Source organism: Plecotus auritus (genome assembly GCF_963455305.1).
Source record: "Plecotus auritus genome assembly, chromosome: 1".
NCBI lineage: Eukaryota > Metazoa > Chordata > Mammalia > Chiroptera > Vespertilionidae > Plecotus > Plecotus auritus.
Genome location: NC_137770.1, coordinates 202,596,140 through 202,613,260, shown reverse-complemented (window position 1 = coordinate 202,613,260; position 17,121 = coordinate 202,596,140). Strand labels below are relative to the sequence as shown.

At 39.4% G+C, this 17,121-nt stretch overlaps 1 protein-coding gene across 17 annotated transcripts in view; it reads left to right on the top strand.

Moving 5' to 3' along the window:
- Positions 1–17,121, top strand: part of RUFY3 (RUN and FYVE domain containing 3) — an 85,387-nt gene that overhangs the window by 33,002 nt on the left and 35,264 nt on the right. For 12 of the 17 annotated variants that reach the window (XR_013960150.1, XR_013960151.1, XR_013960152.1 and 9 more), the window contains one exon: positions 4,822–4,875. The exons of the other annotated variants lie outside the window; for them this stretch is intronic. Coding sequence is in view for 9 of the 12 variants with exons in the window: in XM_080660617.1 (XP_080516743.1) it covers positions 4,822–4,875 (54 nt within the window). In the remaining 3 variants the exon portion in view is untranslated. The remainder of the gene's footprint in view (positions 1–4,821; positions 4,876–17,121) is intronic. 17 annotated transcript variants of the gene reach the window in all.

Here is a 17,121-nt window from a genome sequence, read left to right as displayed (position 1 = left end):
CACAGAAAACAAGTGACGAGGCAGGGCCTGAGGCCTTGTTAGAGCAGTGGCCCCACCAGCCCAGGTCTGTCTGGGTGTAAAAGCCAGGGCCCCTTCTACCAGACACACTGCTGTCATTGTGTCACCATGTACTTACTGTAAGAACAATATTTGGCAGTACAACCCAATTAAACATTTCCAGAGCTACATGAATTAGTCTGCTGATTTATTCATTCTTAGATCTGAAACAGTGATAGTCAAGAAAATAGTAGAGTGAACCTCAAATAAGCTATGCTTCCTAATTTAGGGTCCTTATACAGTTCCAGTATTATCTCATCTCTTTTTTTAAAATTTATCTTTATTGATGAAAGTATTACAGATATCCTCTTTTTTCCCCTTCTGACCCCCTCCACCCCTTTTCCCCCATGCCCCCCAGAAGTTCACTGGAATAAAAAATGTCTTTGTTCATATGCATCTTAAAAATAAGATTATAGTCTGCTAGGTGCAGTGTTTTTGACCATTTAATCCACGTGTGTGGAGAGGAGTGGTGGTGCTAATGTTTCATTACCAGTCTCATGGCACACACACAGTGACTGTCCACTTGCACTCCTTTTCTTGTGAGTAGGTGTGTTCAGTGAGCACTGATGCACATCTGGCACAATTCTGATCAGTACAATTCTGAATTACGCATTATCTACAGCAAAATTTTAATCCAGTCCTTTCTTCTGTATCAGCTAGCAAACCTTTAGATTACTCCTCTCTGCAATTTGTGAATATGTATTGTAATGATACCAATTAAAGTTAATATGGTTTTTTTAGACCAGGCAAAACATGTTCAAGGCAATAAAGTATCATCCCTAGAAAAATGAAATGTTCTGGGAAAGAGACAAGAGTTGTTGATGCTACCCATCCACCTCTTTGATTCATGACACTTTTGTTGTTATTGTTTTAATAATTTGAAGATACTCCAGAGGACAAATTTTTTAAAAAATCTTTTATAAATCCTTCAGCATGGTATCCATTCTTTATTACAATAAAATCCTAAGCAGGACAAGGTAAAATAGAGAACAATTTTAAAAGGAGAAACACACCTTTTACCTTTTAGGGGAGAAGGGCTCTTTTAAATTGATTCCATTGCTCTGACACTTACAACTTTACATTTTGTTTTCAAAACAAAAACATCCAGTTGTAGCAGAAAAGTACTCTAGATGGGACATGCCAAGGGGAAAGTGGGGAAGACCCCTTGTACATACCACCCAGTCCTGTGCAGAACTCACTTTCCTGATCTCCACACAGATCTTGGAGGATCTTTGCATTTTGCTTTAATAATGTAGACTTTTATTTCTTTACTAGTGGCCCGGTGCACGGATTCATGCACATTTAAAGGAAATCGGGAGCCCATGCCCATGAGCCCGGGGAGTTTCCACATCCCCATGAGCCGCCAGGAAGTCACAGGGGGAATCTGTCCTCCTCCCCGCAGCTTCCTGAAAAAGTATTTCCAAATGTCCCTTCTGCAGCCAGGGTCGCGCCTTGCCAGCCGGGAGGTCCCTGGTGGATGCCTTGGGCTGTGCTGGACACTTTCCACTGCTCGGAGCCGGATAAGAGACGCTCCAAGGTGAACAGTACAAAGTTGGGGATCTTTGGGGACAGGGGTGCTCTGTTGCCCACGTCCCCACCCTTCAGATCCATCTCTTTGACTTTTACCCCAATTGTCAGTCGCCACGTTGTGGCCATTGTGATATTGCTGCCTTCCTCTGTAGCTCCCAGGCAATCGCTAAGGGATGAGATTTGATCTCGATGCCCAAGGCAGAGTTCCAGGAGCTGGCGGAGATATCAGGCTCGTCCTGGTTACTCTGAGTGTCCACGCTTCAACCGTTCTCTGGAGATTGTAACTGCAGGCTTATGGGGTACGAGGGGTGTAGCAGTGCGCAAAGCAAAGCGGCAGGCGGCTGGGAAGGAGCCGGCCGGGGCCGGGGCCGGGGCCGGGGCCGGGGCCGGGGCCGGGGCCGGGGCCGGGGCCGGGGCCGGGGCCGGGGCCGGGGCCGGGTGCCGCACTGCTCCCACTCATCCCACTCATCCCGCCCCGCTATGCCTGCCACTGCTGCCACTGCTTGGTAGCGCCGCTGTGGAGGCCAGAGAGGCTCGCGAAGCCACAGCGGTGCTCGCCAGCCGTGAGCCGGGCTTCTGGCCGAGTGGCGCTCCCACTGTGGGAGCGCACTAACCACCAGGGGGCAGCTCCTGCATTGAGTGTCTGTACCCTGGTGGTCAGTGTACATCATAACAACCAGTCATTCCAGTCGCTCAGTCCTAAGAGTTGCTTAGGCTTTTATATAGGTAGATGTGACAAATATCGCTTCTAGTTCAAGAAAATAAAGAATAAAATAGGAATATTCACCTTACTGACTTTCACAAGGTCACCTAACTACTCTGTAAAGTAAATTGATGTGATAGTTATAGAGTACATTCTTATGAATTTATAACCCTACATATAAACTTAAATCTGTAGCATATTGTCCAAGGAATATACCTGAAAATTACAGATACAAATATATCTATATATAATGTATTTTAACACTAATTTATTATAAATAATAGTATTTAACACTTATATTGTACTTTCTCTGTATGAGACACTTTCTAAGTGCTTTACACATACAGATCCACATTGCAGAATCCAAAAAAGCTCTGAAAACCAAAAATAGTTTTCATAAATTTGCCATAACTCATTTAGTGCTAAAACATGACCTGAATTTACTTGAAGCTATTTAGAGTTTTTTGTTTTTTATTTATTTATTAGTCCCACCCAAGGATATGTTTCTATTGATTTTTAGAGAGAGAGGAAGGAGGGGGAGAGAGAGAAATAGCAATGTGAGAAGCTGATCAGTTGCTTCTGGTATGCGCCCAACCAGGGATCGAACTTGCAATCTAGGTATGAGCCGTGACCCAGAATCAAGCTCACACTTTTTTGGTGTATGGGGCAACGCTCCAACCAACTGAGCCACCCAGCCAGGGTGAGGCTATTGATAGTTTTTATTGACTCTATTTAATTTGAATATTCATTTATTACCTGCAGAAATATTAATGTGCTTGATTGTAAAGTGCTGCCCCAAACCTACTAGTTCTACATGTCTGTGGGTCTCAGGTATATCATTTTACCTTTTTAAATAGATTTCAAAATAGATTTAGGCAGAAAATATTCAGATAAAGGATTTGGAACCTATGTTTACTCTTGTACTCACAACAGTGCTGTGAGATAGGTACTGTTCTTTTCTCTGTTATATAAGTGAGGAAATTGGCTGAGAAAAAAAGAGAGGAAGTACCTGGGCCAAGGTCATACAGCCAGTAAGGCGTAGAGCTGGGATGTGAGCCCAGGCAGCTGGCTCTTACGTCTGTTCTCTGAACCATCATGCTCTCCTACCTCTGTTTATAAAATGACATAACTTGGGATGTTGATGAAAGTTTAGGAATCTAACCCTGCTCTTCGGTGCTGTATTCCTATGCTTGGTTTTCTAAGGCATTAATTTCTACACTTTTGAATTGGAAGACAAAACAAGTGTAGTAGGGTATGAATTCCTTTTATATTACTGCCCTCAGTGTCTGACCTAACCAATAGTCTATATATATCTAGTTTCTGAAAAGTTCTACTCTAATCACATCTCACATCACTTGATCCTCGTCTGCTTCCCTGTTTTCTGAATTTAAATTTAAATTTTAACTTTTTATATATTGGTATCTTTTTTGTACATCTTTGCAGAATAATTGAGTATATATTTGACACTGTACCCTTACAGCCCACTTATTTAATAAACTAGTGAGAGGACAAATGATATTCTTTTCCTAGGTGATGATTCCAAATTATTGTTTCAAACCATATGCTGGCTTCTTACATTTTTCAAGAAGGAAGGCTTGTCATAGACAATGTATTCTTTGCCCATTTTCTCATTTTTATTATGCTTCATCCTCTAAGAATTTCTCTTTATTTTCTGTGTATTTACAAATGAAATTCACATTATTTAGTGAGTTTAAATATGAATATTGCAGTTGTGTGTAATAATAGTTTCAGAGTTATTGAAGGATGAAGCTAAATCCATTTTTAAAATTTTCTATAGGTTCTCAAATTTTATTTCAGCATAGATAGTGATCTTATATTTGTAATCTTTATGTTCTTTCCTGTCCTTTTGCCTCACATGGAATATTCCGTGTACAAGAATACTGAATTTATATAAGGGGAGAGAGTACTATACTTTTAAGCAAATAAACATCTGCCTTTATTGAATTATAAGTGATTTATGTAGTCTCAGTCTTAAAGCAGTATCCTTTTGTTTTGAGAAATGAGAACTGTGGGGGTAGAGGGCGTTGGGGAAGGTATTTAGACTATTGTTGTTTTTTTAAGAAGAGTCACTAGTTTGCATCATCATATTTGTCCAGCATGTAAAAAAAATATTCCATATGTGTTTCAGCTTCATTGAAGTGATCAAAATAAATGTTGAATGAGGTCAACATTGTATATAATTAGAATGCAAAAAGCTTCATCTTGATTTTCCATGGGCAAAGAAAAACTGCATTACTCTTTTATGGGATATGAATCTCTTTCCTTTTATTAGGAATTTTGAAATTATTAATCTTAGCTTTGAAGCATATTTAATAGAATTGATACCTGTGCTTAGTCCTCCAGGGGTGTAATCCCAGCCCTTTTCACTGTTAATCGCTGGTTTAAGTGGAAAGAGTTCTAGAAATCTGCCTTTCAGTTATCCTTTTTGAAACCTTGTTTTTATACACTTTTCGTTCTTGGCTTGCATGACACTTTATCTTTCTTTTCCTTTCTTTTTGCCGTTTGCAAAGACTCTTGGGAGGATTTGACAGATTTGGTGGAGCAAATGCGTGATGATACAGAAGGTGCGTGCCACACCAACATCTTTCAGCTTTTTTTTTTCTTTCTTTTTAAAAAAATTTCTAACTACAGTTTGATTGTTTTTCATAAGAGGGGATATCATCTTTAGGTTTTATTTCCCATGGCAGTAACTGGAGCAGTAAGCATGTTTGACAGATTTTTCATATCAATACTTCATACGGGATTAGAGTTTTCAGAGTCTTGCATTTAAAATCTTTATCCTTGTGGTTTCAACTAAAGTGGCATTAATCTATGTTTATACTGTTCCCTTCGAATATTTGTTGAATGACATGTTCAAAAGGGACTTTATTTCAAGATTTTTCTATGGCTTTTTTTTTTCATTTATGTGTTGGGAAGATGTGAAACGTTTTATCATTCATGAAAATACATATATACATATTTATATGATGTATATATTTCTGTGAATCCCATAGTAGTCAAAACAAACATATCCTAGTAATCTCAAGTATTTGGCCTGGATGGTTGCTTTGATTTGTAGATTTTCGTTACATTAAGTGCTTTCAGCTTGGTCATCATTCCTTGCTGGCGGAATTACTTTGAAAAGTTGCACGTATGTTGCAATGCATGAAGGTTCCCCAAACCAATCATTCTTTCTTCTGTAATTGGCACCTAATTTTAGGGAGCTCAGGGTGATTTACACATTTTACAATAGAAATGGAAAAATTGAAGTTTGGCTCCACTTCACTACATCATTTTACATTCTCCCTTTGCCTGGGCAATTAAAGGTCACCAGCTTCAGTGCACACACCCTCCCATCTGCCTAGACTGGCCTTTTCACTGACCGTGTGAGCTGCCCTCAGCCTCCACTCCTGCCTTGCTCCTGTGACGTCCCACCCAGGGCATTCACTCCCCTTCTCCCTTCCCCCAGCCACCTGCACCACCCGAGAGTCCAGGTGAGAGCTCCAGGAGGGCTCCCTGGCCGCTTTGGCCCACATTCATTTCTCCATTCACTCAGGTCCTACAGAACTTGGAGCTGAAGGCTGTTTCCTTATAATCTTGTATTTATCATCCTAAAGGATAAAATCCCTGAGAGCAGAGATTGTCTTAAACTTCTTGGTGTTCAAATCAGGCCTGGAATGGTAGGTACACCAGACAAAACTAAGACAGTTTTCATTCTCCAGTGCTGCCCAGTAGTTTCTTCAGCACTTTACTTTGAATGAGTATATTATCCTGAGTTTTACCTCATTCCCTATAATGAAACTTATCTTTTTAGTATATTCTTGATTCTGCTTTTAATATAATTAGTTACATATAATTCAGTGGAAAAAAACACACAAATCAGTATTACTTGTTGACAGTTCACAGACAAGAACAAAAAGAGGAGGGTATAGATTGATTCAGTGAGTAATTTTTACTATTATGTCAGCTGCTATTATTATTATTTTCCAGGCACCATATGGGTTTAAGGTTTTGATTTCTTCAGTAGACTAGGTACTAAAGAAAAATGCTACATAAAAGCCAACAAATCTATGCCCTTCTTAAGGAATCCTTCCCTGTGACTCAACCCTGGTAAAATTCTATTTTTCTTAATACAAAGTACTACACTCTGAAGATATCAAGCCTACTCTGAGAGTCAGCCTCCTTTTCTATTTTGTGTTTGCTGGAATTTTTGTAAATGATTATCATAGGTAAAATTAAAAAGGGAATTAAGATTAGCTGTAACATTAGAGCCCATAAAAAATCCAGAAGATATGAATTGTATCAATACTTGTTGATCTTAGTAGATTATCAGTCAAGTGATACATGGTAATGTTGGCCAAGAACTGTTTATAGAAAAACCTTTCTGGAAAGTAGTTTAAAAAAAAATTTTTTTTTCAGAATGGGTGGAGAAAAATGGCTTTACTTGCTAACTTTTGAGTCATGTCATCCTTGTCTTCTTTTATATAATTTTACATTTTTGTCTCATGTCAGTTATGTGAAATGCCAGAAATTTTACTGTATTATATAACTTGGAGCTTTTTAAATGAGTACTTGTGCAAAAGTAAGTATGTTATAACACGCATAGCAGCTCAGGGTCTGGGGAGGATCCTGGTTTCATACCCTGGGAAAGTATGTGGGCCCAGATCTTTCCCGGAGACCTTCACTGCTAAGCTGTTTCACTTCTGTTTCTTACCTATTCTATGGATGTGTCATAACAGTTGGCTGTGTAATAGATAAAATGTTAACACTGATTTCCAGACTCTTGGAAAAACGCTTTTAAAAAAAACAAACCCTAGGAGGTTGCAGATTTGAACTATGTTTTTCAATTTTGGCAAGATCAAAGGTTTTTTTCTGGGGAACTGATTTCTCACAGTGATGGTTGGTTTTACATTCAGTGGGTCTGTAGCTCGTGTCTAGTAGAACATGAAGTGTCTTCTCAAGGTAATCACTTATCTCGCATCTCATCTCATTATTTGTAAATTCGTGTTTACAAGTTTTGGAACTCACTAGAAAATTATGATTAAATGAACGAATAAAAATCGCATAATTTACATTTTTAGTTTTGCTATAAATATTGAATTCCAAAAGTAATTAAATGTTTGGCACATGAGAGATAGGGCCATTTATAATAAACTGAACTATTTGTACAGCAATTCATTTTTATATTGTTGTGCTGATATTTAGGCCAATTGTATTTCTTAATTAAATTACAAAATTAAGTACTGCAAGAGCTATGTTATTACCAATCTGACCATTTTTATGTATATATTTTCCAAGTCTAATAAAACTGTCCCTTTTATGAACAAAAAAAAAATTGAATTCCTTTTTATACTTATTATAAACCTTGTAAACGGATTCTGTGAATTTTCAGTTTCCCAGATTACTCTCCATCTCTCCGAGCATTGAAATGTTTGGGACATTACTTGAATTAGAGAAATAATACAGCCATGTGACATATCATCTGGTCAAGATTATATACTGGTTCCTTGGATTATATACTGGTTCCTTTTAGGTTAAGATTTGATGTCCACCATCTTGAAAAATGGAAGGAACATATCTAAGAGATTTTCTTAGCATTTAGCACTGTGTCATATAGTCATTCAATAAAGGCTTATTTTAAATTAACTAAAATTGTCATATTTATGGAGGACCATAATACTTTTAATAGCTAACAATTTTTGTTCTTAGTATGTCCCAAGCATTTCTAAATAGTTAACATATGTGAACTTGTTTAATCTTCAAAAGTCTGTTATCATTTTACAGTTGAGAAAAGTGAGGCCTACAGAATAAGAAACTTTCCCTGTGGAATACTACTCAGCTATAAAAAATAAATGCTATTAGCATGCAACAACCTGAATGAATCTCTAAAGAACTATGCTGAGTGAAAAAAAAAAAAAGGCCAATTTAAAAATCTACATACTATATGATTCCATTTGTATAACCTTCTTGAAATGACAAAACTTTAGAAATGGAGACTAGTAGTTGCCAAGGGTTAGGAGAAGGTGGGGGCTGGAGGGAAATGGGTTTAGCTATAAAAGGGTGATATGAGAGATCCTTATATTGATGGGCATTCTGTATCTTGACTGAAATTTAATGTCAGAATCCCAGTTATGATAATGTACTCTAGTTTTGCAAAGTGTTGCCTTTGGGGGAACTAGACTAAGGGTATGTGGTATCTATGTATTACTTCTTTGTTTTAAATATGTTTTTATTGACTTCAGAGAGGAAGGTAGAGGGAGAGAGAGATCGAAACATCAATGATTAGAGAATCATTGATTGGCTGCCTCTTGCATACCACGCCCCCCTCCCCCCCTCTCAGGGATCGAGCCTGCAACCCGGGCATGTGCCCTTGACCAGAATTGAACCTGGGACCCTTCAGTCCGCAGGCCAACGCTCTATCCACTGAGCAAAACCATCTAGATCTATGTATTGTTTCTTGTAACTGCATGTGAGTTAACAATTATCTCAAAATAAAAAGCGTTTTAAAAAAAGAGGAGAAAAGAAATGTTCACAGAATCACATAGCTTGGGAAGAGTTCAAGTTGAGTTCAGACTCCAGAGCTCAATGCTTTTAACCACTGCACCAAAGTTTTTTAAAAAATTTTTTTATTCAAGATCCACTATAAAAATATATTTTCATCAAAATTCAGTACACATAATTTATTTGTATATATCTAGAACAAAAGTCCATGAAACAGTATGTAGCCTTACTATGTAGAACATGCTAAATCGATTTTATGCTGCACTGAGGGATGTGACCTTTAGTTCAAGACACTCCAGAATCCTTTCTGCTCTCTGGTATGTATCCATTTCATCCCTAGCTACTAAGTTATATGTCATTCCTGAAATGACTGGGTTCTGTTCCCAGCCTATAATTGCTGGCATCCTTTAAAGGCTGGGCCACTAACCTTGTGTCCACCTATTTCCCTTTAAATCATCTCCTGGTGAAAGCATCTTTTCTAATAATTAATGCTATTATTCTTATGCTAGTGATTATCCAACCCTGAATTTTAATTTGTATTTACAATGATATGATGAAAATTATGCTGAGAATGCTTTCACATAAGTATCCTTTCCTGTATCCAAAACCAAGCTGGTTTTACCCCTTATCTCCAAAACAGTTACTCAGTCTTTTTCATTTCTATTTCCAGCCTCACAGGGCAAGAACCTTGGGTTATTGGGAGAGGCAGAAGTTTCTCTTGAGCCTGCAGCTAAAATTGGCTTTAGCTCAAAACAATCTGCATAGCACAGAGGCACATCTTGGGTGACTCATTGTGGACCCTCACATATCAATACTATATTCCTTGTTATTGCTAAATAATATTCTATTGTACATATCATTTTATGTACCCAGTTGTTACCAGCAAGACGATGAGACATCAGTTCTTGTCTTCTTGAAGGGAAAAATTCAGTCAAGAGACAAAGTGCAGCAAAGCAAGCAAGAATTTATTGGCAGCAGCAGAAGCACATTCAGGACAGTGAAACAAGGAAGAGCATAGCATAAGAAATGCAGCTTAAGAGCATAGATGGGGCTGCTTTAGCTCCCTGGGAAGCAGAGAAGAGGGGGCCTTGGAGACAGGTTCAGGGGGTTAACACCAGACGAGCTGCCACTGCCCATTGCTCCTCTGGTTGCAAGTCTCACAGGGTCCATTAGAGTTTATATGATGGTGCCTTTGGGGGAAACAAGGGGGAAAGGCATGGCATGCTCCCCAGAGGGAGAGCCTGTGCTGGGGCCTCCGCTCTAAGAACTTTTAAGGGTGGAGATTTTAGGGATAGTTCCTGGGGAATATCTTAATAGAATACTCATCAGCTTTCCGGGTAGGTCTTTTCAGGGTCGTGTTCTCCACTGATTGGTCGGAGCCAGGGCAGGGGGTCATTAGTCACTGCAGCTGGTCCTCAAATCACCTGCCTGGTTTTGCTGCTTTTCTGGGCCTGGCGCTGAAACACAACTAAGGCCTGGATGTTATCTTTAGGGAGGAATTTCGCGGGGCGGGGCTGGGGGGGGGTCTAAACTGCATGACCAGTGATAGGAAAGATCAGGGAGTCCAAACTCTATGACTAGCGCTATGCTAGGGAGGAAAGATTATCCTTTGGGCAAGGTCCTTGTTTTCTCAGTGTTGTCCATTGCTGGCACCTGGGGCTTTCCACCCTGGTGACCTTCTGTACCTGGCCTGTCATCCTTGCTCTGCTCATGTGTAACTGCCTACCACACATTCATCAGTTGAGGGACATTTGGGTTGTTTTCACTTTTTGGCTATTACGAATAGAGTTGCTATGAACATTCATGTAGGAGTTTTATGTGAACATATGTTTTCATTTCTCTTGGGTATATACCCAAAAGTGGAACTTTTAGATCGTATGATACCTATGGTTTAACCTTTTAAAATAGTCTGGCAGTTTTCCAAAAACAGTTGCATCATTTTATATTCCTACCAACAATGCACCAGGGTTCCAATTTCTCCACATTCTCATCAACACTTGTTACTTTCTGTTTTAATTTTTTTTGTATATCCATTGTGAAGTGGTATCTCATTGTGGTTTTGATTTACTTTTCCCTAATGAGCATCTTCACATGTACTTATTAGCTATTTGTATATGTTCTCTGGAGAAATGTCTATTCGAATCCTTTGCCATTCTCTTCTACTGGGTTGTCTTTTGTTGTTGAATTATAAGAGTTCTTTATATACACTGAATACTAGATCTGATAAGCTAAGGGTCCTAAGATCCTATTGATTATTTTAAAATGAAGATTGAGTAAATGTTCATGGTTCTATTGTACAAATGTCATCAGACTAGTTTAATGGGGTTTTATTACAAGATCTTTTTAGTACTTACAGTAATTTTCTTCACTTTCAAGAACAACTCATTTTATATCCAACTAGAGGCCCGGTGCACGAAATTCGTGCACGGGGGTGTGTGTCCCTCAGCCCAACCTGCACCCTCTCCAATCTAGGACCTCTTGAGGGATGTCCGACTGCCCGTTTAGGCCCGATCCTACCTGGATCGGGCCTAAACGGGCAGTCGGACATCCCTCTCACAATCCAGGACTGCTGGCTCCCAACTGCTCGCCTGCCTGCCTTCCTGGTTGCCCCTAACCACTTCTGCCTGCCAGCCTGATCACCCCCTAACCACTCCCCTGCCAGCCTGATTGATGCCTGACTGCTCCCCTGACAGCCTGTTTGCCCCTAACTGCCCTCTCTTGCAGGCCTGGTCACCCCTAACTGCCCTCCCCTGCAGGCCTTGTCCCCCCCCCAACTGCTCTCCCCTGCAGGCCTGGTCCCCCCCAACTGCTCTCCCCTGCAGGCCTGGGTCCCTCCCAACTGCCTTTCCCTGCAGGCCCGGTCGCCCCCAACTTCCCTCCTCTGCTGGCTTGGTCACCCCTAACTGCCCTCCCATGCAGGCTTGATCGCCCCCAGCTGCCCTTCCTTGCAGGCCTGGTCCCTCCCAACTGCCCTCCCCTGATAGCTATCTTGTGGTGGCCATCTTGTGTCCACATGGGGGCAGGATCTTTGACCACATGGGGGCAGCCATCTTGTGTGTTGGAGTGATGGTCAATCTGCATATTACTCTTTTATTAGATAGGATAGACGCCTGGTGCATTGGTGGGGGCCAGCTGGTTTGCCCTGAAGGGTGTCCTGGATCAGGGTGGAGGTTCCCTTGGGGCGTGGGGCTGCCTGGGCGAGGGGCCTGTGGTGGTTTCCAGGCCGGCCACGCCCTCAGTGACCCAAGCAGAGTCCCTGGTATCTGGGGTTTATTTATCTTCTACAATTGAAACTTTGTATCCTGGAGCGGAGCCAAGCCTTCTGCTTGCTCCATGGCGGCAGCCATTTCTATTGGGATTTATTTATCTTCTATAATTGAAACTTTGTAGCCTTAAGCGAGGCCTGGGCCGGCCAGGGTGTGCAGAAAGCTTGGCTTCCTCCATCACTGGGGGCAACCCTAGCCTCCTGCTCTTTCCAGCTCCATGGCTGCCGCCATTTCTGTTTGGATTTATTTATCTTCTATCATTGAAACTTTGTAGCCTTGAGTGGAGGCCTAGGCCGGCAAGGGCAGGCGGAAAGCTTGGCTTCCTCCATTGCCGGGGAAACCCAAGCCTCCCTCCTGCTCTCTGTGGCCATAGCCATCTTGGTTGGGTTTATTTGCATATTCACTCCTGATTGGCTGGTGGGCGTGGCTTGTGGGTATATCAGAGTGATGGTTAATTTGCATATTACTCTTTTATTAGATAGGATTTTATATTCTGAGAACTATTACAACAAAGGTTCAAAATAGATTTATTTAGGAATTATTGGTCTTCAGTCAATCTGAACATAGAGTGAGGTTTCCTTTCTATACCTCTCTGTTAGTTTGTCATTTTAAATCTCTTATTAATGCTCTTAAATATCGTTGGGAAAATCTCTGTTTGACAACTCCTTTGTTTCTCATATAAGATAGAAGTTTTTATCTGTCAAATAACCAGGAAATTTTGAAGATTAACTGCTATTTTGCTAAATATGAATTATTCCCACTGTGCCAAGAATTGGGTGCAATGTACCACACTTAATGTTAACATTAAATACTAGAGGCCCAGTGCACGATATTTGTGCACTTGGGGGGGGGTGTCTCTCAGCCCTTTCGCAGTCCAGGAGCCCTCGGGGGATGTCTGACTAATGGCTTCGGCCCGCTCCTATGTAGATAATCCCAGCGGGCCGAAGCCATCAGTTGGACATCCTTAGTGCTGCCGTGGAGGCAGGCTGCTGTGCTCGCCAGCCATCAGCCTGGCTTGTGGCTGAGTGGCACTCCCCCTGTGGGAGCGCACTGACCACCAGGGGGGCAGCTCCTGCATTGAGTGTCTGCCCCCTGGTGGTTAGTGCACATCATAGCACCCGGTCATTCTGCCGTTCAGTCGATTTGCATATTACCCTTTTATTATATAAGATAACTTACTTTTCCTTCAGTTATTTATTTTAAAATTTTCAAGATTCTCTGTATGAATATTAGTCATTGCACTATAAAGAGGTAAAATGGGGTCTTGGTCAGATGATTGGTTTGCAGAACAGTGTGACTCACTGTCACTCTTAGCTATGACTTTGGGTTACTTCTGTCATCACTGTTAACTAAATGAGCCACATGGCTATAAGAGTTATAACATTTTTTTTCATGTGGAAATTAGCAGTCTTGAAGAGATATAATGAAGACCCACACATTCTTGAACTTGGATTTGAAAACCAAATAATATAGTTCATTTTTGTAGCTACAGTCATTTCTACAAGTTTTTTTTAGGTCCACTGCCCTGCTGTGTTCCCCACCCAGGTAATTCCCACCACCGTTCATCTAATCACCAGATCTAGAAACGTGAAAGTTACTCTCCATTCTCTCTCCTTCCCTCATATCCAAGGGGTCATCCTGTTGTGAAATTCTAACATTCTACCCCTGGGTCTTCACTCTTCTCCACACAGCACCTACTGCTCTGACTGCTTCCATTCCTCATTGCTTCTCCCCAACTATTGTAGTAGACTCTCACTTGCTCCTCAGCTTTGAGTTCTTGTACCCTTCTAATTCATCTCCCACAGGGCTACTAGAATGGCTTCTCTAAACTTCAAGTCTATGGCATCACACCTCACATTAAAATCTTACTGACTTGCCCTGACCGGTTTGGCTCAGTGGATAGAGTGTCGGCCTGCGGACTAAAGAGTCCCGGGTTCGATTCCGGTCAAGGGCATGTGCCTGGGTTGCGGGCACATCCCCAGTGGGAGGTGTGCAGGAGGCAGCTGATCGATGTTTCTCTCTCATCGATGTTTCTGGCTATCTATCCTCTCCCTTTCCTCTCTGTAAGAAATCAATAAAATATATTTTAAAAAAATAATAAAAAAAATAAAATCTTACTGACTTTAAGATGAAATCAACACTCCTTAAACTAGGTTCTTAGCAGTCTCTCCCTTACCTTTTTCCCTTATTTTATCTCACAACACTTACATGCATCATAAACCTTTGGCATTCTTTGTTTCATTTTTCTTAGTATGCCATGTTCTTTCATACTTCTGTGTCTTTACCCAAGCTGTTCTTCCATCCTACTCCCTTCACAACTCCATCCTTTCCCTTCCTTGCCTGATTGATTTCTTTCTGTCCTTTAAGATTGAACTCAAAAGTCTCATCTTCTGTTAGCAAAACATATGGCACCTAGTGATTTCTATATATTAATTTTGTACTCTGCTACCACTGTGAATTATTACATTTTTGTAGAGCTTTTAGTTTATTTTTGTCTGATTTTGTGGGTATAAAATCAGATTGTGCAAGAACAGTAATATTTGATCCACTCTTATATAGTTTACATGTCTCTAATTTCTTTATCTTTAATTTCATTGATCTCCCACCCTCAGTACAATGTTAATAGACATGTTATGGATATTTCTTAATTTCCTTAAAATTCTGTAGAGTGAATAAACATAAGTTTAAAAGAATCCTCATCCTCTGAGAATATATACACACACACACACACACACACACACACACACACACACACACACACACACACACATATATATATATATATATCTCCCTTAACTTTGAATGAAAAAATAGGGGACCACTTCAGGTAGCTTTTTTCTATGCATATTTCTATAATGTCCTACTCATATTTTTGTCAGTGTTCTTATTGCTATGTTTGCAGTACCTCTCAAACTTATCCACAGAAGTACATCAATGGTGGAGGAAATTGTATTGGACTTACAGCCTGCTTGTAATCCTACCTTAATATCATGTCTACTGTCTTAGCCTTAAAAATATGTATAAAATTTACATTTGATTCCATACAATGGGTGTTATATTTGGTTTAATATAAAAACATTTTAATTTACTTGTCCTGGAATAAAATTGATCTTGTCCAGGGTGATAATGTTTATCCCAAAATTTCAATTATTGTCTATAAGCTTTCCTGTTTTGTTCTCCAGTTTCTGTATTATCCAACATTAAATATAATTTCTAACACCCAGTTTATATTCACTATTAATTGAAGAAAATGAATGAATGAATAAAAGTTCAGTTTTGAGATTAATAGTCTTAAATGTTAGTATTGTGAAAAATTAAAATTTTAATGACTTTTTTCATAGAAAAAGTATGATATTGTGTAAGTCAGACATTTTTAAAAAGTCATTTTCTGGCCTATGGAATATAATTAAATTTTATTTAACTTTTTGTAGTTCAAAGCATAAAATATACTTAAAAGATCACATAAGTATTCAGTTCATTGAATTTTCACGCACTCAACAATTTCACATAGTTAACATCCGTATCAAAAAACAACTTTACCAGCTTCTCAGAAGTCCCTTCATGCTCTCATCTTTTTAACAGCATATATTAGTTCCACAAAATCATTTTATACTTTGGTCAAGACAACAAATTAATTGAATCAAGAATTTCTTATTCTGTGACAAATCAAATTAATGATTTAGTATTCATAATTAGTAGCCAATATTATAAAATAAAAAATAATTAATTTTTAAGTGCTAATTATTTTCAGTAGTTTAATTTAGTACTAACCAGAAAACATAATTAAAATTATTTGTAATGACCATTATTCTGTATACTATGCAGCACAAAAATGTAGATAATATACATTAAATAATAATCAGTTTAACTTATGCTTTAATTAAGCAATAATGAGCAGTAAATTCTTTTGAGTTCTTATGTATAATTGTCAAATTACCCTGATTTTTAAAATTTTGTTTAGAGCATTAGTTCTCAATGGGGAGGGCACCTGACTTTGTCTCCCAGGAGACATTCTGCAATATCTGGAGATCTGAAGACACTCTTGGTTGTCATTACTGGAAGGTGCTACTGACATCTAGTGGGTACAGGCCAGGTTGCTACTAAACTTGATTCACAGAACTACATTCCCATCCCCATTTATGGCCCAAAATTATTGCTGAGGTTGAGAGTAATATTTTCTAAAGAATGGGTAGATTGTTTCTGTTTGAGTTCGTTTAATTCTCTAAAAGTATTACCGCCCAACCAGCGTGACTCAGTGGTTGCGTGTCAACCTATGAATCAGAATGAGGTCACGGTTAGATTCTGGTCAGGGCATATGCCTGGGTTGCAGGCTTGATCCCCAGTAAGAGACATGCAGGAGGCAGCCAATCAATGATTGTCTCTCATCATTGATGTTTCTATTTGTTTCTTCCTCCCCCTGCCTCTCTGAAATCAATTAAAAAATAAAAGTATTACCATAGAAAACACTAAGTAAACCACAATTTGTATAGTTTGAACTGTAAATCTACAGTAAGTCCTTAAACTTAATGGAGATTAGCTTAGAATTTGGCTATTTGATTCTGCTCATTTAACTGTGAAAGCAGATATAATTGAAAACATTGTGTGAAGAAAATTGCTTGGGACAGTTTAAATAAAATAATGTCTGTTTTGTGTTGTGGCTTGTTTATATAGATTTATCAGGATTTATCAGTACTTTTCGTCTTCCTAAGAAGATTTAAAGTATTTCATAGATCTTTAAGCCTTTTATAGAAATTTGATATATTTTATATTTGGGGGATATATATAGTGGAAAGAGCATTAACTTTCATATCAGATCCAGGTCCAAATTCTGCCACATATGAACTTTGGCCTTGGACCATTTAACTGTTAAGGGCCTGCTTTACCACCTGAAAAGAAGGGATACTACTTAAATGACAGTCATAAAAATTAAATAAGATAATCATGTAAAAGAATGGTCAACAGGAGAGAAGGATAAATATTGTCTGGAATCATTGATTCATGGGTAAGTGCATAATAGTGGTCATGGGCATAGGGTTGGAGTTGGGGAAACGGGATCTACACTCT